Source organism: Epargyreus clarus, unplaced genomic scaffold (assembly GCF_041222505.1).
Source record: "Epargyreus clarus isolate Ecla_fem2 unplaced genomic scaffold, WU_Ecla_fem_2.2 ptg000015l, whole genome shotgun sequence".
NCBI lineage: Eukaryota > Metazoa > Arthropoda > Insecta > Lepidoptera > Hesperiidae > Epargyreus > Epargyreus clarus.
In genome coordinates this window covers 12932510-12959634 of record NW_027332223.1, presented here as the reverse complement: position 1 = coordinate 12959634, position 27125 = coordinate 12932510, and the positions used below count along the sequence as shown (strand labels likewise).

Here is a 27125-nt window from a genome sequence, read left to right as displayed (position 1 = left end):
TAAAAAATATTTCGTACTGGCGTTATATCCGCTATGGTTGCTAAGCAACCACGAACACACTTCTTTTACTTCTGTCCATTGCAGATATTTTTAATTAGTTATATAATAATAAAATGCTATTTATTTGAAAACATATACATTGAATTACTTATATAATAATAAAAATGTTTTTCATTTAAAAATATACTTTTTATTTTTATAGGCGATAAGACCAGCTATATTATTATTTTTATCAATTTGCTTGATGGCCGTCATAAACTGAGCTCTACATGTTTACAGGGTGATCGATTTTTTAAATGTAGCCTCTGATCTAATTTCTTTCATGCAAAATTTAAACCACTATAACGCTATTGCCAGTGTCAACGATTCAGGCCCTAAATTAATAGCTTTTTTATAAAATTTACGCTTACGTCTACCTACAGACTGACGCGGTATCTTTATGTATTGTACTTTTTCTTTTGATAGCTTTCATTTATTAACCGATTTCAAAAAAGGAGGAGGTTTCTCAATTCAACCGTATACATGTTTCTTTTTCATTAGTATTAGGTTCATATGCACCGCGTTATGTTTTTTTCCTTTTTAATGCCCTGAACATGTTGTAAGTTCCATGATCTATATTTTAATTATATTTGCTTTAGGTACGTGCATTTTATAAAAAAAATCCATAAACTGTTTATTAAAAAACGATGTAAAATAATAATAAATCCTTAAGTGTGGCAACGCCTCTGTGATCAGTTTCAGATCTATCTAGAACCCCTGATCTATCTAGAGTTGGTGAGAGGTGGTAGAACCGTTTGTGGTTCGACTCCGGCTGCACCACCGCCACACCTATTTCTACCTAATAACAGCAGTGTTAGGCGCTGCTGTGTTCCGGTTTTGAAGGGTGTGGTAACAGAGACAGACTTTTCCGAGGCGTTCCAGCTTAGTCCTCAGGGGTAGCGGCGCATCTATGGCCGACCTCAGGGAGGAATATCTAATCCTATCTGGAGTTGATTACAGATGTCCATGGGCGGCAGTAGCCACTTACCATCAGGTGGACTGCATGCTCGTCTGCTACTAGGAGTAGCAGTATTATAAAAAAAAGTTGGTTATAAATTGACTATTTAGTATTTACCAACAGGTGGACTGCAAACATTTACTACTTCAATCATAAGAAAAAATCATCAAATACATTTATTTCCAAATGAAACACGTAATAATATGAACATCATCATTTATTTAATAATAATTTTTAATCATAGTAATAATATCTAGCCATCACAACGTCTCATGCACCGCCAACATTGAACAAAGCCAACGTCACTACAATATTGAACCATGATGTGGTTTGCCACATTCACATACAAAAATTATACCTACACCTACTATTTACACATTCCACTTTTATTTCTCATATTTTATAACATTTCCGTTATCATTTACGATCTTGTTTTGCAACGTTTTAAGTGGTTGGTACATAATCTTAGACAATATTATGAAATAAAATATTTAGGTTTAATTAACAGATCCATAAAATGAAGTAAATAATATATTAAACTCTTCTAAAATATATTTCTTAATCGTTACTACTCTACACACTCAGTAGGTACAAATGAAGGATATGTACTTACTTATTCCCTTTTCAAGTCAATTACAATAAATAGTTTCAGCAAAAATATAAATCTAACTGCAATATAGAGTAAATTTTTAGCAATGCCTAATAATATTTATCTTTAATTATGAGACACATCATTATATTTATCGCAATGTAAAAAATACAAATGAGGTAACAGCGCTTACACATATAAAAAAGAACCTCCGTGTAAATGTACGCATATTTTGTAAACTGTAGATCGAAAATGAGATTTTACGAACATTCAGACTTTTATTGGTTATATCTTCACATCTTTCGTGTAGGTATTTGAAATTGTGAATGGTATTTTATAATGATGAGTAGCAAAGATAAATTTTACAAATTGCTATAATATTGTACACTGGTAAAAGTTATTAAATTAAATGATTCTATTGTAATTTCATGAAGCGGTAGCACTCCAAAATAGATTAGGCGATTAGTAAATATGTTTATACATTTTTAATAGAGGTTGACATCCAATAATTTAGAATATGCTCCTTACTTCATCCAGTCGCGTGAACTAAAATTAGCGAATTGATTGAAATATGAATATCAAAAAACAAAAGCATAATGAAGCAAAATTAAAATATACATATACCTACTGTTTCTTAATCTTAACATATTTTTGTGAATAATAACTTTTTTAAATTATAATTAGCAATAGTAACGTTACTGTTATAACCATACTAAATTATAATGATTTTTTATCTTATTAGGTAACTGACCACCATGGCAAAAATATATTAAGTCACTGTATGTTTCTCAAAAACATATAGACATATAAGTTGCATTAAAACCGTACTTAAATAATAAATTATTTCGTACAACGGTTCGAGCGACTTCGTCCTACGCTAAAAATAATCCTGATCTGCATATTTCTTTGATACAAAAGCAAAAAAGGAGCCAACTATCAAACATTTAATGCTATGAACAAACTACCTCAAAACAATACAATGGAACATGAAAAAATAACTGAAATAAATAATCGTTTGTAATAGTTGTTAATATGTATAAGTTTATTTTTAATTATAAAAATGGCCATGTAGAGTTAGTGTTGTATCCAGTGGCGTACCTACTAGGTCGTCGGAGGCCTGGGGCGGAAAGTTGAATGGAGGCCCCCAGTGTAAAAAGTTCGCCTTTGATTCGGCGACTTTTTTATACTTTTTATTTTCGCTAATGATACACATTTCATAGATTGTTTGGTTCTGACGACCTCTTTTAACCAACTGTGTTTGGAAGCCCTCCAAGATCGGGAGCCCGGGGAGGACCGCCCCTTCCATCATGCTTCCAATGTATATACAAATTATACCATTCATTACTCAATAAATTAAAAATACATTGCACTATAAATCAAATTATACTTTAAAAATCTACATCTTATTAGTATTACACTGTTTTTGACTAGTACACATAGAAAAGTGACTTAAAATATTTGAAACATTAAATTTAGAGGTAGGGACTAGGTACAAATAGTTCAACTATAACCTATATAACAACTTTATGCTATGATTAGTGTCGGGGGTAACAGTGACACAGGGACGATAACATGTTATAGTCCCCGCTAAACTACTAGTCCGCCCTGAAGTTGTTGCAAGCAGGTTTAGTCATACAATTTCCTATGGCGACGCGATTCATTTGTATATTCAGAGCGGACTAGCAGTTTTATGCGGACTATACTTAAATCATACTGTGATACATATAGGACGAAGAAATTTGAAAACACAGAACAACAACGACATCAATAACATTTTTAATATATAGACGTAAACATTGATATATTGTCTCTTGAGAAAAACGAGAAAATTCCATTAGAATTATAATAATTTAAGGAATAATAGTTACCTTAGCTAACATATGTTTTTATTACTTTACAGTTTGCATAGTTTTAACCAATTAAGTTAAGATTATGTGTGACCATATTTTTTAAATATGCTTAATAAAAAATATCAATACAGCTCCCGTACAGGTTTTGAGACTTGATTTCAACTGAACACCCTGTATATTACATTTTTAGACACTAAAATTAAAATGAGCAAATATTGTTCATTTTATACGAGGATACTTGATTAGTATGTCATATTTATAGATATGACTTTATCGAAAGAAGTGTACTTTATCAGAGTGAAGTGTGTACTTTATCAGATGCATTATTATTAAAATAAAAATTGCCAACTGCTCTTTGCCCTCAGTTTAGTCAATGATACACGAATTAGTAAATTTACTTTATGATTCCCTTTGTATTTTATACATATGTATAAGTCTTCAAAGATAGATAATGTAGCTTAGTGGTTAAAACATTTCAATATAATAGGTACTAGGTAGAAGTCATATTTTCGTACATTCATATTTCCAGGCGCACTACCATTGTGGCCAAGGTCTGCAGTCTGCACGAATAAACTCCAGGAGTGTAATTATTTGTTGTGCACAAACTTGATAGTCTGTCCCATATAGACATTAAGACCGACCAATGGGGTCATTAAATTCATCGGCTTATTTTGTCTTGCGCTGTACCTTAATCATATCATGTATAAACGATTCCACCATTACACGTTTACTGAGGCTTAAGGTCAAAATCTTGAGGCCAGGGATAGCACTAGAAGCCAGACTTTTACCGTAATAATGGAGGTAAAACACCTCGTTAATCAAAACATTAATACAGTGATTCTGAGCTGATTCATTCGCTCTAATATTGGCTCTGCAGTGAAAGTGTCAATCTGACGTTCTCTCATATGTAACATAGTGATACTGTGATCAGGGTTGGTTATCAGCGTCGGTGTAGTGCGAGGGTCCCTCAGCGGAGCACACGGAGTCCTCGGGCGTGCGCGAGGCGTCGCCCGCCTCGCTCGCCTCCACGCCGCCGCCCTTGTTCTTGCCGCCGCGGCGCGCTTGCAACGCCTGCGCGGTAACACGTTTATTAATCGTGAAGATTTTATTCACAGAACATTCTTTAAAAACATATTTAAATTGAAATAATAAATCTGTTTGAAAAACTCAATTGCAACAAAGGAAAATTGTTAAAATATTTATTTTTGCAGATTGAAATTAATACAGTTCAAAAGCATATAAAATTATACATGTTTGACTACGTGTAAGTTTTGCAGGCGTCGTAGCCATAACAAAGCCAAGTTAAATTTGTCTTAAATATGAATTAAAAACAAATAAAATTGAAAATAATAATTGATCGATGCAAAACTTAAGCGCATTGGAAGAACAGAAAGCCTTGAGTTTCGGTAAAATAACATTTAGCAAATAATAAAACATATTGTATATGACGAAAAATGTTGATATTTTCTTCTTTATTCAAATATATTTTAAACCCGTATAGTTTAGAAAAAATATAAAGATATACTCCTACTGATTATTTATTCATAAAGAGTGTTACCCCGAAAGTGAGCCAAACAAAGGTGTTTTGGGAAAACCCAGTTAAGTTAACGAGCAAAACCCCGAGATACAAAGAAAGCGGACATCTGAGACATTGCAGAGATTGCGGTGCCATGTTGCGGCAACGTTGCAGAGCCATGTTGCGGCAACGTTGCGTGCTGGGACGTCCACAGGGGGCATGCGGGTGCTGCACGTCATTGCACATGCTATATACTTTACATTCCTTACCTTTTCACGACTGCCCTTTTTCTAAAGTCGGGGATGGAATATGAAACATTGAATTAATGAAAATGATTCACACGATACAGGAATTTATGTTTGGTCATATAAATCAGTTATTTCTTGAGGTAACTAATGTTACCGACTATATTATAATATGGACTTTTCATGTCATAGGTATGCAGACAGGGCAAGGGGCACAGGGCATCATTTTAATATCAACAATCAAAGATTTCAATAATAATTAGAAGAGTTGTATGGTAAACACATATGTAGGACACTTTGGGTACAAATATTAAAAATCTAATAAGTAAATATGAATACATATTTAAAGATACACTATAAAACATGTTTTCACATAAAATATCTTTAATTATATTTAAATGCAAAATCTATCCATCGTGCAACTCCTATTTTTATTTACTATTTCATCATCGTACTTATTAATTTGGCGTATTAATTATTCATTTCAGACACTTATAGAAATTATAACATAAATAAAAATTATTCTTGTCTGTAAATGAAAGTACTGAGTTTATTTTTAATATAATTTATCTTTCTTTCGCATTTGACTCATACCGACAGAAAAATATCGAATTGTATTTACCTAGTTTTTAGTTTTAACCATCGCAATATGATATATTAATTTTTATGTTAAATTCATAGCTAACAGACTAGACAAATCAGTCAGACGGTAGAATAACGTCACGACTCACGATATTTAACTACATAGACATAATGAATACTCGATGTATATATTATAAAGAAAAGATATACGTACTTGTAGCGAGAAGCGACGATGGGGTGGTTTACGGCCGCCGCGTCGCTTACTGATGTGGGGGTTGTCGCGGCGTAGCGTCTTATTGCGTAGAACCTCTAATTGAATGTAGAGCCGTTTCAACTCGGCGCGAACCTCTTCGGTCGTAGGCTCTTCTTCGCCGCCCTCTACTCCGAAGCCCTCGGCCGGACCTCGCCGAGACACCTTCAATGTCAGGGAAATTCAGTGTATTTATTGGGTATGAAATGTATAGCTATAGACAGTTTACAAAAATACTTAAATGCTGCTTCTGCCACTGAATACATTTAGGAAAAAACATTTAACACGAAATATTCCCAATCGGAGACTTTTATTTACGTGATTAAAGCCATTTTTAAGGAATCGATTTGGTATGTTATACAAATAGGTATATTTATCAATGGAGAGGTTGACCTAGATTGCATTCAAATGTTTGCAATGTATAGTATGTTACGCCCTACGAGAGATATTTACATCTGCCTCTTGAGTTACTTATAGTAGCTGCATTGCGACATTTGCGACCCATGTATCTGCCATACAAAACAGAGTAACATAGAAGGTCCATTTCAGGTTTACTCTCCTTATTAGTAGTGTTATAAATTGTAAATAAGTGGAGACCTCCTGAGCGAGCGAGCGCGCGCGGTACCCGTGCCAGAGGCGCGGCGCCAGCACGCAGGCGAGCGCGGCGCCGGAGGAGAGGTGCGCGCGCGCGGCGGCGGCCAGCGGCGAGCGCTCGGGCGCCGCGCCCAGCGCCGCCGCCGCGCGCCACGCCGCGCCGCACGCGCTCTCCGCCCACAGCGCCGCCGCCAGCCAGCCACGCTCCTGCAACCAAACCAACATGGCTATACATATACATGAACATGGATAATGCATGTAACTCGATATAGAGAAATATTTCTTAATCATATAATATTATTGAAAGCTTCAAATGCAGTATGCAGTTTGTGCGTATGAGGCCAAGGAGATCTATTGTTAGTTGTTAGGGCGAAATGCATCTCACACTTGATCGTTACCTTATTTTTTTAAAACACCCGTCAATGTTGACGATGATGATGACGATGGCATGTTTACCATGGAGTATAATCAAGTTGTTTATCATTGTTAACATAAAAGATTGGTAAATTCATTTTACATAGCAAAAGTAAAATAATCACAGCTCAACTAACATATTTTACAAATGTGAAACACAAAAAATCAAACATTGACGTTTTACCTGGAAGGGCACATTGGCGTTTCTTGCGAGGTATGCGATACGTAGACCAAACAGCAGCAGCAGCAGCTCGCAGGCGGCGGTGACGTGGTGCCAGGCGGCGCGCGCGCAGCCGCCGCCCGCCTCGCACGCCGACGTCGCCGTGAACGCCGCCACGTAGCACACCGCGCCCACCATCATGGAACACACCACGCGGAGGACCTGCCCGCCAATTTAAACAATAACAATAAAAATATTTTTGAGGTCTTCAGAAGTTCTCCACCGTAATTGGAAGTTAAGATTTATGAAGAAAAATCGTCCCTCAAATGAAATAATCATAACGCGAGGTATTGATTAAGCTTAGAACTCATAGCTACGTAGGTAAAAAGTGTTAGCCTGTTGAATTATTTTTTCAATATTATCACAATTATTATGACATACAAATCGCTGTTACACTTTCTGTTTAAAATATATATTTATAGAAATAAGTAAAACGTCTGTAAATTAAGTAAGCTACGCTTTAATTTTCTCGTAGCACTTCGTAGCTGAAAAGGACTCGATCCTTTAAGGAGTGCGTAGCACGCTATGAATTGAAAGAGAAACTGGAAATTAAAGCAGGATTGAGAACCTCTGCATCTCTGGGTGTCCATCGATGCGCCTTCCGAGTGCGGAACTCTGCGAGCAGCACCCAGAGCCGCAGCACCACGGAGCCGTAGCACGCCACGAAGCCCAGCTCGCGCAGCCACGCGCCCGCCAGGCAGCGCCACCGCGCCACCGACATGTACTGAGATGCCGCCTGCAAACATAAACGATATTATTTGACTCATTTTGTAACATTATATTCATATTTTTTTTATATAAATTACACAAAATCAATAGGATGACACCTAAGAATTATAAAATAATGTGTTTGTTTTTTTTCTTATATCTGTATTGTGTGTGCATAAATAATAGAAATAAAGAATATTTGATTGATTTCTGCATCAAATTTGAAAACGATTTCATCTTCCTATATCTATTATATTTACTTTCTATACCTCATAGTATGTTAAAATAACACTACATATAAAGTATGATAAAGAGTTAATATGAAATCAACCGATCATAATAATGTGACGTGGATCCGAGATAAGCTATGGCTGCTACGACTTTATGACGTTTAATAGTAATGACAAGCACACGAACACATTCTAAATTATCATAGCGGCAAATTTCTTAAACTACTACATATTTCTACGCAGTTATCTATTAAATTCGTCTGAGCTATGTCTCAGATTGCTAGGTTCTAAAATATAGTTTTATTTAATTATGATTACAGCGAAATCTACGAGTATTTCTGCCATTGTTCCCGCATAATGTGCTAAGGAGTTAAGTATGTATCATGAATAAATTACCAACAGTTCGATTACTTTTTATAGTTTGTTTTACATTAAATAGTACTAAACGGTGCGTTTTTATTTATAAAACAATATAGATGATATATGTACGTACCTACGTGCCCTACTCGTAGCTCAAGTATTTTCTCAAGATAACTAACTTTAGGTTTTAGATAGTAACTGATATCTATACGTATACATAATACATTATATGTATTGTTAAGGACATCCAACATTTTCATACTGTTGCAATGATAGTGATAAGTTAAAACGAGTAGATTAAGATACTTATAAAAATATTATTTTTACTATTTTTCACTATTTCTAGTAGAAGCAGTAATATGCGGAATTATAAAAGATTAGTTTCATTGGTGTTACAACTTACAGAAGCATACATCAACATTGCGCCGAACAGGACTACTTCTAACACCGTCCACATGCCCATTGCTACTGCCTGCAAAATTAAGAAAATACTATTACATACAAGAATGATTTCAAAAATAAGATTCTTCTTCGTTTGCCAATGTAAGTAATTATATTTAAACTTAAAAGTAAATTTTCTGAGATAGATAGAGTTCACAAAGGAAACGAATCTATACATCCAACCAGAGGCATAATTATTATTACTAATTGGGCGAACAAATGGACGTATTTAACTCATAAAAAACAACATGAAATTCATTATGCTATCTGTAAAATTAGACCAACATATCACTGAAATATAATTATATGATAACTAATCCTTTGGTGGTGTTTAAAAGTTTAATTTTCAAAGGGTGTTTGTTTGTGAAAGGCTGGCGAGCTGCACGTGTAGATTATGTAGCGCGTTCGGATTATGCGCCTCAGTAGCGCTGTTTGATTGATATTGACGACCCGCGTGACGGAGCGCTCATCCCCAAAGCGCAAGGGGTTCCGGGTTCGATCCACGGCCAGACAGATATCTGAATGATGAATTTATATATCTGTTTTGGGTCTGGACTGTTGTGTATTTGTCTTTGTGTGTGTCCACGGCATTCACGATATAGGGAGTCCTAGTGTGGGGCTGTGAGTTTAGAAAGTGTTTATGTTTATATAGGAACAAACTAAACCGTATGCTCGAGATCTGCGCGTACGCACTCTGAGAGCCGTACTTGAGTTATAGCAAAACAGACGTAGTAACGATTCGCGTGCGGCTCGTGTGCAGCGCACGCAGGCATTCTAAGATCTGATCATCTTAAAAAACGATTACATACTTTACATTTCCTCTTCTTAAATATGATGATTCCGATGATAAGGCAGAGCAGCATTCCGGTGAGGTTGGCGGCGAGCAGCGCGGCGCGGTAGGCGTCGGGCAGGCAGGAGACGCCGCCCGCGCCGCACGGCGAGCACGCCAGCCGCGCACCCTCCTCCGCCAGCCGCTCGCCCGCCACCCAGCCGCCGCCGCCCACGTGCCAGTGGTCCGATCGGCACTTGCAGCGGTACTGCAACGGTAGCAAAAAAATTACGACTAATTTTGATTTACTTATAATAGTAATATTTTAGAGATTTAATATTTTTGAACTATTAATATAGATTTAGGATGGCGTGGTATTTACTACATTACCTCAAGTCTACGGTCACTATTTTCAGGGGTAGGCATAGCCTCGCAATCAGTGGAACTAAGATCGCAAAGTGGCGGGCCTCCCAACCAGTCGTACATGACTTCTTCGCATGCGAGAGCGGGTAGTCGTCTAAAAAGGGCAGCAGCGGCCCGCGTGGCTCCCACGCCTCTCGCCGCCGCAGTGCCGCTCCACCAGCTCCCTCCGTCTCCCTCGCACGCGTACCATGCATTGGACCAGATGACGGCGGTAGCGTTCCAGGCGGAGGCTAAAGTCCGCCAGAACTGCTGCAGCGAGGCGGAGTTGTTTTGCTGAAAAACGATGAGATGAGGCGGGTTGGCGACGTAGAGCACGCCCAGGTGCAGCTGCGGGGCGCCGAGCGCGACGGCGGCGGGCGAGGGGTGCAGCGGCGTGCGCGCGGCGGCGCGGGCCAGCGCGGCGGCGCGCGCCTCGTCCGCCACGCCCTTCTCCACCAGCTCGGCCAGCGCGCGCGCCGTTTGCGCTGTCGCCGCTTCATACTCACGGATGTTCTGGGGGCGATGTCCATTGAATGTGAATATTTACTTACAAGTATTATGATTACTGAGTCCTATAATATTTTTTTAAAGATATGTATATTTTTCATAATTATACACTACATTAAGCTACCTACTAATTTATCTTTCTAAGGAATAAGCTTTATGAAACTAATGAAACTCGCTCTAAGCTTGTGTCTGTTAAATTTTCAACTTAATGACTGTCTGTAACAGTAGCTGTAGGTATATTAAAGTAAAATATTCTTTAACTTTTAAAATGTACCAAATATTTCGCGGAAGAGGAAATAAAACTTTCTGTTAATAATGACGAAACTTCAGAGCATTAGCCGACGCTTAAATAGGATTAAGCGCGCTGCATCGTTAAGAACTTGAGTGAGCTTGGAAAACAAATTATTTGATTGAGAGGGGAGGGGAGGGGTAAATCTCGGCGCCATATAAAACTTAAGCATGCAAAGTGCTTAGAATTTATTTACCGATCCTGGGTAAGAGAATACGACACACGATTTACGGCAGTTTGTTATAGGGATTTGTGAAACGTTTTACGAGTAGGTGAATATTATTAAGTTATTACTACGAAAATTTTAGTACAAAATTACAATTACAAAATAACTCAATTTAATTGAGCGAGGCTGTTTATCTGCATAGATTTTGTGAATACGACCATAAAATACGATTGTTAATTAATATTAATTATTTTTAAACCTTACTTTAAGTAATCTTTAATAGTTAAGTTATTCAATGTTTATTCCATTACTTTGCAATATTACTTTATTCTTTTCAGTGTTGCTTACAGTCACAGGCTCGATAAAAATGTAATTCCATTTAGAACCAGTTAATAAGACTATCATTACCAGAAACACAAAACTGTGAACATAAAGATTAAATAAATGCACGTAATGGTTATATTTTCGATTAAATGCGTGCATTGCGTACCGGTGGCAGGGGCGGCGGCTTCTTGAGCAGCAGTGGGTCGCAGGTGGCGGGCGGCGGCGGCGGCGGCGGCCCGACGGGCGCGGCCGCGGCGCACGCGCACCACGCCAGCGCCAGCGCCGCCCACCGCGCCTGCATGCCTCACCGGCGCCGTACTACCTGCGAACAATAAAAATATATTTATTTGTACATTTATATTTTAAAAATATATTTTTAGTTCAATAAGAAGTTCATATGAGTGTTCGTTCGAGTTTATTAAAAGGCCTTTGTCTACAAATTCTTGTTATCTCTCAAAAAGAAAAAAACAAACTCGTCTTAAATACAAAAACAAACTTATCTTACACTTACACATCTTTTATTTTTTAATATTTCTAGTAATTTCTTTTTCTACACTAATATTATAAAGAGGAAAACTTTGTTTGTTTGTTTGTTTGGTTGTAATGAATAGGCTCAAAAACTACTGGATCGACTTTAAAAATTCTTTCACCATTCGAAATCTACATTATCCACGAGTAACAAAGGCTATATTTTATATGAAATAAATTTGATTAATAGATTTTGAGGCGGTACAAAGTTTGCCGGGTTAGCTAGTAGCTTATATAATAACTGTAAAATACAGAGTAATCTTTAAATTCCTTATCTCATCGATATGTCCAAATTTTAAGATAGGCTCTTGATACTTATGTATAAAAATGTACGAGACGAATAGTCACAAAACAATCATCAAACTTGTGCAATGTTGCCAAAACTTGCTCTAGTGTAAGCTTATTTTTTTAATACTTGGCTTATAAGTATAATATATTACGTAATTATGTCATTATCAAGGAATTTAATAGAAAATCAAACAGTGTTTAGTGTTCACAAGTCAAAGTGTTTATGACTTATAATTATGAACTTAAAAATCATCTCTATGACTAGGAGTAACTTATCTTAATGTACCGTTTTATGATCGTATCGCTGCGATTATTAATATAAAGTGTTATATAATTAAAGAAATCCTGTTACTAATATTATGTTTTTGCAGATTGGTGATCGTAGGGTTAACAGTATGTGAATGTAAGTCTACTAATAGACACGAAGTTAGAAAATTTCCTGATGGTTTCTTATTTGGAACTGCAACAGCTTCCTACCAAGTTGAAGGAGCCTGGGACGAAGATGGTACGTTGCTATTGATGTTTAAATAAGAATAGTTAAATTTCAACCAAACTTAATTCATTCACATTTACAGGAAAATCGGAAAACATTTGGGACTACATGACCCACAAAGAGCCTTGTCTTATCAAAGATTGCTCTAATGGCGACATTGCTGATAACTCGTACCACTTGTACAAAAGAGATGTCGAAATGATGAGAGAAGTTGGAATAGATTTTTATCGATTTTCTCTCTCCTGGACGCGCCTAATGCCCACAAGTTTTCCTGACAAGATAAATCCCGCGGGAGTCGAATATTACAATAATTTAATTAATGAAATGCTTAAATATAACATTGAACCAATGATTACTTTGTACCACTGGGATTTGCCACAGAAGCTACAAGAGATGGGCGGCTGGGCTAACCCCAACATTGTCGATTGGTTTGCTGATTATGCACGAACGGCTTTTGAGCTTTTCGGTGACAGAGTTAAGTACTGGATTACAATGAACGAGCCTTACCAAATCTGTTACCAAGGATATGGTGACGTAACCAAAGCACCGAGACTCAACATCCAAGGTATAGCTGAATACATGTGCGCTAAAAATTTACTCTTGGCTCATGCAAAGGCTTATCACATATATGACAAAGAATTCAGACCCACGTACGGTGGTGTTATTTTTATCGCTTTTAGTGCACAATGGTATGAGCCTGAAGATGAAAGTCAAGTAGAAGCTGCTCATGACATAAGTCAATTCTTCGTAAGTTTGTTTATTGTCATTTAATTTACACTTAGTGCATGTAGAGCATAATTGATTCATTCATTTAAATTTATTTCAGTGGGGTCAATATGTACATCCGATATACTCGGAAACAGGTGATTTCCCACCTGTAATGAAAGAGAGGATAGCTGCAAAGAGCGCCGCACAAGGATTCCCCAGATCGAGATTACCTGAACTCAGCCCTGAAGAAATTGAATACATCCGCGGTAGTTCCGATATATTCGGGCTAAATCACTACTCAACCTTCTTAACATACAGAAACGAATCTGTTTATGGTGTTTACGCATCTCCGTCAATGTACGATGACGTTGATGTTTTGACGTATCAAAAGAGTGAATGGAAGATCGGGGAATCAGAATTCACTAAGGTTTGCTTGTTACTTATTTTTTTTGATAATTGTTAATGTTTGATAACGTTTTGTGTTTTGTAATACTTACAGTATGGATATAATTTCAGTTTGTTCCTTGGGGATTTAACAATTTACTGAAACAAATAAGGGAAGATTACAACAACCCTCCCGTATTTATTACTGAAAATGGTTTTGCGACGTACACTGGTTTGAACGACGACGATCGTATAACATACTACAAGGGCTACATTGACGCCATGCTGGACGCCATGGATGAGGGTTCTGACGTCAGAGCTTACACCGCTTGGAGTCTCATGGACAACTTTGAGTGGATGCAAGGATACATGTAAGCGTTAGCATATATATTTTTTTATAATATAGGAGTAGCAGACAAGCATGCAGTCCACCTGATGGTAAGTGGCTACTGCCGCCCATAGACATGTGTAATCAACCCCACATAGGATTAGATATTCCTACCTAAGGTCGGCCACAGATGCGCCGCTACCCTTGAGGACTAAGCTGAAACGCCTCGGAAAAGTCTGTCTCCCTTACCACACCCTTCAAACCGGAACACAGCAGCGCCTAACACTGCTGTTATTAGGTAGAAATAGGTGTGGCGGTGGTGCCGCCGGAGTCGAACCACAAAGGGTTCTAATTGACAGCATTGTATTAATTAGTACAAACTTTAATAATATTGAGAGGAATTGTGACTAAAAACTAATCTTTCCTCTCTATTTTTATAGTGAACGTTTCGGTCTGTACGAGGTGGACTACGAGAGCCCGGAGCGCACGCGCACGCCGCGCAAGTCCGCCTTCGTGTACAAGAACATTGTGCGCACGCGCGCACTCGACATGCACTACGAGCCCGATACCACCGATATGACCATCGATGAAGGAAATTGATTGAAGTGACCGATTATTATATGATTTTTATTCTTCTGTACGTTGATTTAAAATAAAACGTTCTCACTGCCTTCAATAATTTTGTATTTGTCGTATGACTATGTATAAACACTGTTGTTTTATTCAGTTTATCTAATTATATGCATTTTTTTCCGTAATAGCAGTTTCGAAATGTTCGCCGAAAAAAGTGTCTACTACAAATCTACTTTACTTACGTCTTGTGTAAAACAATTGCAGTCGGTCGGTGACAATGTTCGGTAATTTAATCTATCATTTTGTACATAATTTACTAATTTAAGCTTATCACGATTACAAAATTATTACATTAGAAAATATTCATGATGTTATGAATGATATAATAATTAATACGAGTACCTTTGGATATGATGATAGTAGCTATACAAATTACGGTTAAATAGCTAAACCTACAGTGATAGCAGTGATAGCCTAGTGGTTAAGAAACTCGGCCTCTCGATCAAGGGGTCCGAGGTTCAAATTTCAGGCACCTCTGATTTTTCAAAAATTATGTGCGTATTAGAAATTAATTATCACTTGCTAAACGGTGAAGTAGAACATCGTGAGGAAACCTGTACACCTGAGAGATTTAATAAAAAAAACTCAAAGGTACGTGGAGTTTACCAATACGCACTTGGCCAGCGCGGTAGACTATGGCCTAATCCTTCTCATTACGAGAGGAGACCCGTGCCCAGCAGTGGGACAGTAATGGGTTGTGATAGCTAAACCGAAAAATGCTGAAAAATACGGGTTTCTTGAATGGGAACTACCTTTTTATTAAAACGGCCAATTTATTTATTTCATTTATTTATTTATTTATTTATTCATTTATTTCAGACAACAAGGTCCATATTACATATACCTTACAGACTAACATACATACTAATATATACTTATAACTAAATCACGTATTTGCGGCGACGTGAGACGCGAGTCTGGTGACTTCCGGGGGTCCTCTCCGTCCACGGAACTTCCGGAACACAACTCCCTTCGGCCACAGCTCCTCCTTCAGGAAGGTCGACAATTGCTCAGTTGGGACGCGTACAACAAATGAACTAAAGTTCACCGCGTTACGCGCCTCCAACTTTTCGACCACCAATCGGAACTTGGTTTTTACCGCCAAATACTCCACTATGTCAGACGGCTTCGTGCTGTAGTGGAGCCGTGAGACATACACGTGCGACACAGGAACGGCAGGACGCAGGAGATGGTTAGATCCCGTCGGTGCTGTGCCACATTGGTTACGACAAGGAGGCTTTTTCTTCTTACGCACCACCTTAATAAAGCCATCCTTGTCCGCCGCGTGGTTGGACACCGCACTGCGAGGGGGTTCATTGCGGGGGTTCTCACTTTCCCTCTCTGGCCTCGTTGTCTTCCGCTTCCCGGGTAGCTGGCGGGAGGCAGCTGCAGCGTAGTCACGTTGAGGCGTAGACATGACGACGCATGGCGACACCTCGGCGGGGGGAGGTGCGGGGCGGGTGACGCACGTGTCACCACATTCGGGCGCAGCGGTCGGTGTCGTGTCAAGTTTCGCCGACTCGAAACTTGCTGACGAGGTGTTACATGCCCCACGATGCGTGTTGACGTTATTAACTTCTGGCGACCTACTTACTGCTAGCGTATTGCGTAATGTAGCAACTTCAGCCCGTAGGTCGCTGATGGTGTCTTGCGAGGCTTCTAACTTCAGCACTACTTCTGCCAGGCTTGTCTTTAATGTTGTTATGTCCTTCAACAGCCTGGTTACATCCACATGGTCGAACGTGACGGGCGGCAGCTTGTGGATGTTCTTCACCACGAATGCTGGTATGTCATCAGGATCAGTCACCTTAAGAAGATTGATGATGTCCTGGATTCCTTTCTCTCCCTTCTCGTCTTTCCTGCGGGAAGGCATACGGTCGCTCATCCCGAGCGACTCAAACAGCAGGATCTTGGCACTGCCGATCTCCTCACGTGTAAAGTTGGTCTTGCATATCTGGATAATGCTGACCTCATCCATGGTGTCGATGGCGTGCTGTAGAAATGCCAACACCTCATTGGCTATGAGTTGTTCAGATCTCATAGCCATTTTAGCCGTGCAGCGGCGATCGCCGCGCAAATCGCGAATATAAAATAGAGTATATTCGTAAGCGCTGTGTTTGCGTCCGTCACCGAGCGCATACGACACCCGACGTACAACGACACGACACCCCAATATATCTCAACCCATTTTTAACCGACTTCCCAAAGGAAGAGAGGTTATCTATTCGACAAAAGATCACTGGTCATACATAAATATATATCGCGATGATCGCGATCGCGATGATCTTTTCGCGATGCCGCGACCGATCGACATGATTCATACACCATTGTATGCGGCTAGATTCACAGGAGGTCCCATTTCGTGGAAATTTGAAAATTTTCGCCAGTTTTCCCGGAAAATTGGAAAAACACGATTTCTTATAAACTTGAATAACTCGAGTATTTTTTAACCAATTTCAATTTTCTTTTTTTCATATGAAAGGGTGTTTCATTGCGGTACATTCCTACCTTGACACAATAATGGTCTGATGATTAGAACTTTGAGTTATGGGGTGGAACTCATCATCACTACCCCTGTTTTTTACATATTTTATGATATCTTACCTTCTGGCCACCCAATCCTCATGAAACTTAAAATGAACATTGAGTATCTGGATTAACATCATATAATGAAAAAATCGACCTTCCACTCCTCAACCTCGATAATGCCGAGGTGCCTCCTGCCTCAACGATACAAGATAGGCATTTGGAGCTTACGAACATTTAATAATGTTAATAGATAGAGATTTATGATGGAATATTAGACCTTCAACTCCTCAACTCTGATAATGCAGAGGTGCCTCCCATTTAAAGTATATAGAATATACGAGTATATTTGTTGTAATAAAGTTGTTAGACAGAGACATATGATGAAAAATTTGACCTTCAACTCCTTAGATCTGATGATGCAGAGGTACCATCAGCCTAAATCACATGAATAAGCCATTTTTTTGTTAATTTTTTTTATCACATATTGACATTGGCTTTTTATCTACAACTTCAACATGACAATATTTTCAATGTCAAGATGATGACTTATCTTATACAGGTACGCAACAAAAAAAATGTAGTCTCATTTCATCTAGGTTATCAGTTTGTTTACTTGACCCCATTTTCATTGTCAAACTCAAAGCGTTTAAGTTATTTCAATTGATTTTAACACAGCTACAACGGTAATGGAGAGCGCCGCGAGAACTGAATACCGACACCGAAACTTCCCTAAAACTTCTCAAAGGTGCTTAAAGTCTAGCAATTCACACTTGCCAGTGCGGTGGACTTTGGCCTAAACCTCTCGCTCTAAAGGGACTCATTCCCTGCAGTTGGACGATAATGGGTTGATGACATAAATGTAGTGTGGAGCTACACACTACATAAACATCTGTACTGCGCAGCGAATAAGCAATCCTTCGCAGTCTGAAGGCTAAGTTGAAATGCATCTTATAAGTGGCATTTGTTCAAACAAGAACACAAAAGCTTGGTAACTGTTTTTATAATGTCTTCTTATAGTAAAAACGAATTTACACAAATGTGAAGAAAGTAATTTATTTTTACGTATCAATTTTGTATAGGGTTCTATTATGAAGCTGAATATAGACATAGTGTATACTATTATTACAATAATTCAAGGAAGTAATAAGATTTGACCACAGATCTGTATTTGTTTTGTACCCAATGATAATCAATCTCATTATATTCATTGAATGATCATTAAATCATTTAATTGATGAATTACTGATAATCTATCCTACAGGCGTATATCGATAAAGTTTTTTAATGTCGTTTAGCGTCTTATCTAGGGAAATCGATATCTATATCAATTTCGATCGCCGTTTTCGGACAACTGTTGGGACGTCTCATAAAAGTGACTCATAGAGCGGCCGTATGTGCTGTTTCAGAAACATTTCATACATTCCGTCGGCTTAAGTCAATATATAAATTTAATAACTTATATTATTAAATGTGATATACATGTATCTTCGAGTCATTCAGTGTTAGCGTATCAGCTGAAAATGCGGTTATTATGTTACATGTAAGAAGTGTATTTTCTTTGTCATTTTATTCATCTATATGTATGTAAACAGTAATTCGCATACTACATTATTTTTTAGATGTTTCATATGTTGTTGGATTAAGTATCATAAGTGCGAAAGTGTAAATAATACCAGTACAAATGCAAGGACATTTCCAAAAGGGTTCTCATTCGGAGTTTCATCCTCGGCGTATCAAATTGAAGGCGCTTGGAATGAAGACGGTATAATGTTTTTCGTTTAATATAACTTTTAGCTTTATTTTACTATACAAGTATAACTATACATTATAACTGATTAAGTATATTATATTTAAAAGTATTGGTAGCTTACAAAACATGTACTTTAACTTTTAATTTTATAGGAAAATCAGAAAGCTTTTGGGATCACCTACTGCATACTCGTCCGGAAATGGACAAAGAAGGAAAAAATGGCGACATAGCTGCCAATTCATACCACTTATATAAGAGGGACGTCGGGATGATCAAAGAACTCGACCTAGATTTTTACCGATTTTCTCTTTCCTGGACTCGAATATTGCCTACCAGTTTTCCCAATGAACTAAATCAAGCTGGAATAGCTTACTACAATAATTTAATAGATGAGTTGTTAAAAAACAATATCGAGCCCATGATCACACTGTATCACTGGGATTTACCGCAGAAATTAGAGGAGCTCGGGGGATGGACAAATCCCTATGTAGTTGATTGGTACGCAGATTATGCTCGTATCGCCTTTCAACTTTTTGGAGATAGAGTAAAATATTGGATTACAATAAACGAACCTTACCAAATTTGTTTCATGAGTTACGGGAGCGCAGGACTGGCTTCAGCGTCGTATATAAAAGGAATTACAGAGTATATTTGCAGCAAATACATTCTTTTAGCTCATGCAAAAGCTTATCACATATATGACCAGGAATTCAGAGCTACACAACAAGGGTCCATTTTTATTAGTATAAATGCTGAGTGGATGGAAAGTGACCCACAATATTCCGACGGTCAAGCTGCTGATGATGCTAACGATTATTGGGTAAGTAAACAATTTGATAAATATAGTTGCATACATTTAATTTACTTATATCAAGAATTTAATTAAGACCAACCACAAAACCTATCTTAAGAAACACGCACTCGTAGTTTTGCATGTTAATATCGGAATGTAACAAGTGCACCTGAAAACACAATTAAACAATATACAATACTACGAGTATAATGATTATTTTGTTGTTATAACATACATATCTTATTCAACTACTGACGTAAGTTTACCTCTTTGTAAGGCGCAGTTAATAAAACTTATAAATGACACTCATATATATACTACTAACGTTTTTATTAGTAGTATATCTATGATGACACTTTTAATAATGATTTATCGCAAATACACAAATCGGTATATACTATATTTTAATATGACTTTATTTGCTGTTTATTACCTAATATAAATATTGAACAATGTACATTACTTAATATAATACGTATTTTTTTGTTTAAGTGGGGCATTTATGCTCATCCAATATTTTCCGAGACTGGTGATTATCCCGAGTCGTTAAAAGAAAGGGTGAACAATATAAGTGCGGCACAGGGTTTCCCTAGATCTCGACTACTGCCGTTTACTACTGAAGAAGTGGATTATTTGCGCGGCACCTCAGATTTCTTCGGCTTGAATCATTATTCTACCTACTACGTATATCGGAACGAATCTAATGTCGATCATGACGTAAAATTTTTTTTAGATGACATAGGAGTAATTATGTACCAGGACAGTAGGTGGCAACTTGGAGAATCCGCTGCTGTAATGGTATTTTTTAGTTCTGTTTTGTCATACTATTTATATACTTAATTAAGACAGCGTCCAATATCACTTAACATTACTGTTGTTTTAGCACGTACCTGACGGATTCTACAAATTGTTGACTAACATAAGAGAAAAGTATAACAATCCGCCCGTGTTTGTCACAGAGAATGGGTTCGGTACTCGAATGGGCCTAAACGATGATGACCGTATAACCTACATAAGAAGTTACTTAGATGCAATTCTGGATGCAATAGACGAGACATCTGACATAAGAGGTTATACTATATGGGCTCTTATGGATGACTACGAATGGCTTGGCGGATATGTGTAAGTAAGGTTTTAATTTTTAATCTAAATGAAAACCTACCTTATTAAGGATAACCTTAATAAGTTAGTATATAAATACTGACCTTATTGGTCACTTGTGCTCACATGTCCATCTCCAGTACTGGAGGAGGCCTGGAGCATACCACACTACGTGTCCAATGCAGGTTGGTGAAAGGAGCCTAAACGGATCCCGTGTTATCAAACCGCCTGCAATGTTTTCAATAATATTCAACTAATGTTATCCAATGAGAAAACGAGGAAGACGGCGTAAGCGCCCTTCAAAGTGCGAAAAATGCGCATCAAATTAAGACACTAGCAGCCACTTATCCTCCACCCGACGGCCGATCCGTTTGATCCGAATCGGCGATTATGATCAAAGCGAGGCTAAATGCACTTCACTTCAAAAAGGATAAGACCGTAACAAAGGATAAGGATAAGGCCGATGTACCTAAGTACATATTTAGTATGTATATGTGGATTCTGCACATATCAGGACCAGCATTACTATAAGACACAAACGTGACATAACAATAGGCAGGCCACAAATTTAATTGCTATTTTTATTACGGTTTTTGTTTACTTGCAGCAAACGTTTCGGTCTATACGAAGTGGACTACGAGAGCCCGGAGCGCACGCGCACGCCGCGCAAGTCCGCCTTCGTGTACAAGGAGATCGTGCGCACGCACGCACTCGACATGCACTACGAGCCTGACATTTCGCTTATGACTGACTCTGGAAATAGCAGACATAATACTTATGCTTTACACATTTACGCTATCATATTTTTGTTGTTTATATTTTATTAAAAATATATAATATATAGGGTTTATTAGATAATTACTTGATAAGCATTATCTACCGATATAAAGTCTATCTATCTATCTATCTAAATTCCTTACCGAGGGATGAAGAATTGAAGATGCGGCAGATGCTTAGGCTTATAAATTGATATTATAGCCAGTGGCTTCAGAGTACAAATTATCAAATAACGAATGGTAGGAACAAAAAAAAACTTGTTCTTACTTATGCATAGAGATATTATCTCCAGGTAGATAAAATATAATTATTCGTATGAATACACAGTATGCAATGTTTACTTTTCTTTTACTTGAGTATACGTAATGATTCAATATTTACCTACGCTGCGATTAGCAACCCGCCATATACGATATCAGCTTTTTTACTTGGCATCTCAAATGTCAAATAGTAATTAAACCACAACAAACCAAAAAGACTTATGTAAAATGGGGGCCAAGTTCTAATCAAGAACCTCGCCCTCTAAAAGTACTGAGATCATTTTCTTTTAATATAGAAGTAGCAAAAGAGTCCTTCTAATGGTAAAGCGCTAAAAAAAAATTGTAATCAACCCCCTGAGGTTGGCCAACAGATGCGATGCCACCCCGGAGGACTATTTTGGAACGCTTCAGTTAAGTATATCTCACTCTTTACCGGAATACTGGTGCATCTGGAGACAATTACCAAATTCGAATTAAGTCAGAGCAACCACAACTTTATTCTAAGTAAATTGCATAAATAGCACGCTCTTCTTGTGTCTACCATAAACAGCCGAGAATTTATCTATTATTTATGCAGAATCATTTTACTAATTGCTTTAAATTTTCTTCCTTTTTCGGCCCTAACTTTGCTGTTCCACTTTTATTGGGTCGGCAAGATTTTTACTACCTGTCTGTATCAAAAAAAGATAAGTAAATCCAACCAGATCACATATAAACAGAATTATTTGATATTAACATTATATTGCTGGAAGATGCTGCACGTAGTTAGCTTATGGTAAGTTGTGTTTTTATTTTTAATTCGCAATTTGGATCCATTTAATAAAATACAATTTTCTTGTCTTGCAAAACACTTAATTTAACTCATTAATTAATTAAATATTTATTTAATTACTGATCTTTAAAATTACATGCTTGTAACTTATTTTGATGGACTTTTTGAAAATGCTTACTCAGAAAAAGAAACTCTTGACTTGACTTCGTTTGAAAATGCTTACTCAGAAAAAGAAACTCCACGTTTCTAGCTTCAAAATCGGAGGGATTTCAATACAAAATAATAATTAACCAACATTTTTCAAAAACGATTAACACATTAAACTTTAATTTTCTGGTACGCAAACGGGTAAAACTGCGAACCTAATATTAACCCTTTGCTGTTCGTCTGCCTTAGGGCTCTGCTTAAAAATAAAACCGTAAAACCATATAAGTACGTGAAATTGCTTAACATACGCTAAAAAGAAAATAAAAAAATATAGATACACTACGTATTTTCTATCTATTCGTAGCAATTAGGAAGTAACTAAAATATAAGAAAGAGTTTTCAAATGCAATCATTATTAAAACTAAATGTATTTTTTCAACAATTATTTTTAGTATATTAGTATGTTCGCAAATTCTAACGGGGTGCAAAGCAATCAACATAAATCAACATGAAATAAGAAAATTGCCCGATGGCTTCATGTTTGGAGCAGCAACAGCATCTTACCAAATAGAAGGCGCTTGGAATGAAGATGGTACGTTAGTTGCTTTATATATATTGCACAAGTTTTCCTTCAAATTTTAGATATTAAATTGATATTAATGGGAAACAGTTATACTTTTAAATTTTTCCGTACGTGGGCAAAATATCAAGGATAATGTTCTCCTTGTTCTTCAGCTCATTGACATATTTATACAGACGTGTCGATCTCATGATATCGTCGAGCCTCTTATGTGCCACTCCTACGATGTCTCCGATCAATCTAGTTGATAGTTTTCCTAATCATCTGTAGTCTGCTCGCGATTTCCATTCTGTCCCCTCTCCTTTTGACTGTCTAAGATACCTTACCTATCAATATTTAGCACAGCAATGTTATCCTCTATTTCAACCAATTCTGTCATCTTCCAAATAGTAATCCCAATCATTACACGTCGCATGGTTCTTTGGAAAATTCGCAGGTAGTCCATTGTGTCACTTTTAACGTACCTACAATATTTGGCGAATGAAAAACGAATGCAGTAAATTAGGCTTTATATTGGCGATACGTGTTTAAACGGCAAAATATCCACCAACTTGCCAAAAGGCAACTAGCGACTGAAAAAAGGATGGCTTAAAAGAACACAACTCTTGTTTTCACAGGTAAGACAGAAAATATATGGGACCATTTAACTCATACCCAACCCTGCGTAGCACAAAACTGTTCAAATGGAGACATTGCCGATGATTCTTATCACCTATACAAGCGAGACGTGGAAATGATGAGAGAGCTGGGCCTCGATTACTATAGATTTTCAATTTCATGGACAAGGATTTTACCAACAAGTTTTCCAGATAAAATCAATCAAGCCGGCGTAGACCATTACAACAAATTAATAGATGAAATGTTAAAGTACAACATTCAACCTATGGTCACTATATATCACTGGGACCTGCCACAGAAACTTCAAAAGATGGGTGGATGGACAAACCCTCACATAGTGGACTGGTTCGGCGACTACGCGCGTGTTGTTTATAAGCTTTTTGGAGACAGGGTTAAGCTTTGGACTACTATTAATGAGCCTCATCAGATCTGCTATTACGCATATGGATTAGATACTTTAGCTCCTATTTTAAACATTAAAGGCGTTGCGGAGTACATGTGTGCAAAGAATTTGCTACTGGCGCATGCAAGAGCATACCATATTTATGATAAAGAATTTAGACCAACTCAAGCTGGAAAAATCTTTATCGTGTTGAGCGCTGAGTGGTACGAACCAGCTTCCGAAACTGAAATAGAGGCTGCAGACGACGCTAATCAATTTCATGTAAGTTGATTTTGTATTATTATAACAATTGAAATGTGTTTTCTTATACTGTTGTAACTATTATTTTTGTAAAATCTTGTGAAATATTCCAGTGGGCTCAGTACTCTCACCCAATTTTCTCGAAAGTTGGCGATTTCCCTCCTATTATGAAAAAGAGAATTGCCTCTAAAAGCGCAAGTCAAGGATTCCCGCGGTCTCGCTTGCCAGAGTTTACTCCTGAAGAAATGGAATACGTACGCGGAACCTCAGATGTCTTCGGACTCAACCACTATTCCACCCTTTATGTATACAGAAACGAATCAGTTTTTGGGTATTATGAAGAACCATCATTTAATGATGATTTAGAAGTACTTACGTATCAAGATCCCGAATGGCAAATTGGAGAGTCTAATGTTACTATGGTAAAAAATTAAATAGTACTTCTATTTTGTTTTATTACACAATAAAAAACGACAATTGCGATTATTATTAGGATTCAGGCCTAATTACAAGTGTTTACATTGATACCTCTATTGTAATCGTTATAGTCTGTAAGAATCAGATAAGTAGATAGAAAAATTAAAATGTAAAATAAGTAATGTTAATATACCTTCAATGCCAAGTATTGATTCAATACAGGTTTTTTGAACTACAGATAAATAATATAATATGTAACTATATTTAATTAACATTTATTTTTGAGTGTTTTAGTTCACCCCTTGGGGATTCTACAAGTTACTGACTAAAATACGGGAAGACTACGACAACCCCCCTGTGTACATCACAGAGAATGGTTTCGCAACCCACGGCGGACTCAAGGACGATGACCGTGTCACTAACTATCTCAATTACATTGATGCCATGCTCGACGCCGTAGATGCGGGATCCGATATCAGGGCGTATACTTCGTGGAGTCTGATGGATAATTTCGAATGGACGCGAGGACATAGGTTAATTGACTAACATACACAATTTTTTTTATTTCCTATAAATGTAAACCTCACAAAAGATTTACATATCATCATGTGTAATAAAAAGATCAATGTCTGTATAGAAAGCGTTAAAGGCTACTTTAATTTTTAAGGCTTTCTGTAAAAATATGGCGCGTGCCGTTGTTGTTATAGCATAATATGGGCATTTGGACATTTGGATAAGACGATTATGCAATTGTGGAGTTGTAATTATAAAATCAGAATAAATCATAGATAATGTTTTTTTTTTTATTATCCAGTGAACGATTCGGTCTGTATGAGGTGGACTACGAGAGCCCGGAGCGCACTCGCACGCCGCGCAAGTCCGCCTTCGTGTACAAGAACATAGTGCGCACGCGCGCACTCGACATGAACTACCAGCCTGACACCACAATTATGACTATCGACCAATAATTGATTTGGAGTACCTAAAACCTCATTGACTTAAAATCCTCACAATTAAAAAAATAATTTCTACATAATTATATCGTGTTTAATTTATTATTATTGTTATTCTTTTTTCATTGGTATTGTGGCAATTATTAATACATAATTATTTTCATTATGCCCACCATTTCCGATTATGTACCTGTTATGTACAGGGTATCTTGTGTGTTTCTTCTATCTGTAATCTTCTTAATTTCCCAAAGTTCCCATTTCTTTCTCTACTAACTACGGAGGATATTTTAATTCAAATTTAATATACTATTAAATACCTTATAGACTATTCATGGATTTACTTACCTTACCTTACCTTACCATTCATGGCGAGTCGATCTCGTACACACGCACACTTTTCTTTCCGAGTGCAAATAACAAATAACGCATTACCGAAAAGGAATAAATTAATTTGAACAAATTTAGAGCATAAACTAATTGTTTCACTAAATTTATATATGATATACAATTAATCAACTTCATATTATTCAAAAATACTGTTTGTATTGTTTCTGGACTAAAATTCGGACTATTTAATGAGTGACAATTCAAAAGCTTACGTACCTAACTTTAGAAAATAAATTAAATGGTTAATTGTAATTATTTGTGTTTGTATGGTTATTTTTTTCAGTAATATAGTAGCTCATTCTTTTAACTGCCATTCCTCCAAAAAAACAAAAGGGAGACATTTATGTCCATCCGTCAACATCGAATGGGATTGTGAACACGACAAACTCAACATTTTAAATGTTTATGGGCTGGTTCTCCCATTTTGTATTGGTTAAACTAGAATGCCATGCAAAAACCCCTGATTTATTTAAGCATAGTAATTCGCCTATATTTGCAGGTGTTATGCAACATCATTCTTTACCAAAATATGATAAAAATGCTATTTAAAATAATTTGATAAAAACATTTAAGATGGATTTGG

The 27125-nt window shown here is 37.2% G+C and overlaps 3 protein-coding genes, 1 long non-coding RNA gene and 1 pseudogene across 5 annotated transcripts in view; 4 read left to right on the top strand and 1 right to left on the bottom strand.

Moving 5' to 3' along the window:
- Positions 1-1196: 1196 nt before the first annotated feature.
- smog (G-protein coupled receptor 158 smog) overlaps positions 1197-27125 on the bottom strand; it is a 73434-nt gene continuing 47505 nt past the window's right edge. Inside the window, exons 2-11 of one of the 2 annotated variants that reach the window (XM_073080915.1) lie at positions 11620-11775; positions 10156-10680; positions 9806-10033; positions 8959-9027; positions 7826-7993; positions 7222-7419; positions 6627-6830; positions 5994-6194; positions 5222-5242; positions 1197-4507 (exon numbers count right to left, since the gene is read on the bottom strand). In XM_073080915.1, coding sequence (XP_072937016.1) covers positions 4364-4507; positions 5222-5242; positions 5994-6194; positions 6627-6830; positions 7222-7419; positions 7826-7993; positions 8959-9027; positions 9806-10033; positions 10156-10680; positions 11620-11754 — 1893 coding nt within the window. In that variant the 5' untranslated portion in view covers positions 11755-11775 and the 3' untranslated portion in view covers positions 1197-4363. The remainder of the gene's footprint in view (positions 4508-5221; positions 5243-5993; positions 6195-6626; positions 6831-7221; positions 7420-7825; positions 7994-8958; positions 9028-9805; positions 10034-10155; positions 10681-11619; positions 11776-27125) is intronic. The other variant, XM_073080916.1, reaches the window with a different exon arrangement.
- On the top strand, positions 8382-10146 carry LOC140748180 (uncharacterized). The gene is made up of 3 exons (XR_012102925.1): positions 8382-8569; positions 8961-9098; positions 9848-10146. It is a non-coding gene; the product is annotated as an uncharacterized LOC140748180 (long non-coding RNA).
- LOC140748179 (lactase/phlorizin hydrolase-like) lies at positions 12656-21829 on the top strand (annotated as a pseudogene).
- On the top strand, positions 23003-25638 carry LOC140748176 (myrosinase 1-like). The gene is made up of 3 exons (XM_073080919.1): positions 23003-23536; positions 24142-24806; positions 24899-25638. The coding sequence occupies exons 1-3, from the start codon at positions 23482-23484 to the stop codon at positions 25217-25219; spliced, it is 1041 nt and encodes a 346-aa protein (XP_072937020.1). The 5' UTR covers positions 23003-23481; the 3' UTR covers positions 25220-25638.
- Positions 25401-26207, top strand: LOC140747880 (cytosolic beta-glucosidase-like). Its single transcript, XM_073080498.1, has 3 exons — positions 25401-25424; positions 25497-25735; positions 26017-26207. Exons 1-3 carry the CDS (start codon positions 25401-25403, stop codon positions 26168-26170), a joined length of 417 nt encoding a protein of 138 aa, XP_072936599.1. The 3' UTR covers positions 26171-26207.

Bases quoted from the DNA above. Each gene is read 5' to 3' on its own strand.
- LOC140748176 (XM_073080919.1), top strand. From the start codon at position 23,482: ATGTTTGGAGCAGCAACAGCATCTTACCAAATAGAAGGCGCTTGGAAT. The intron at 23,537-24,141 runs GTACGTTAGTTG...TTGTTTTCACAG, and splicing joins AGGCGCTTGGAATGAAGATG to GTAAGACAGAAAATATATGG. The intron at 24,807-24,898 runs GTAAGTTGATTT...GAAATATTCCAG, and splicing joins ACGACGCTAATCAATTTCAT to TGGGCTCAGTACTCTCACCC.
- LOC140747880 (XM_073080498.1), top strand. From the start codon at position 25,401: ATGCCAAGTATTGATTCAATACAG. The intron at 25,425-25,496 runs GTTTTTTGAACT...TGAGTGTTTTAG, and splicing joins CAAGTATTGATTCAATACAG to TTCACCCCTTGGGGATTCTA. The intron at 25,736-26,016 runs GTTAATTGACTA...TTTATTATCCAG, and splicing joins GAATGGACGCGAGGACATAG to TGAACGATTCGGTCTGTATG.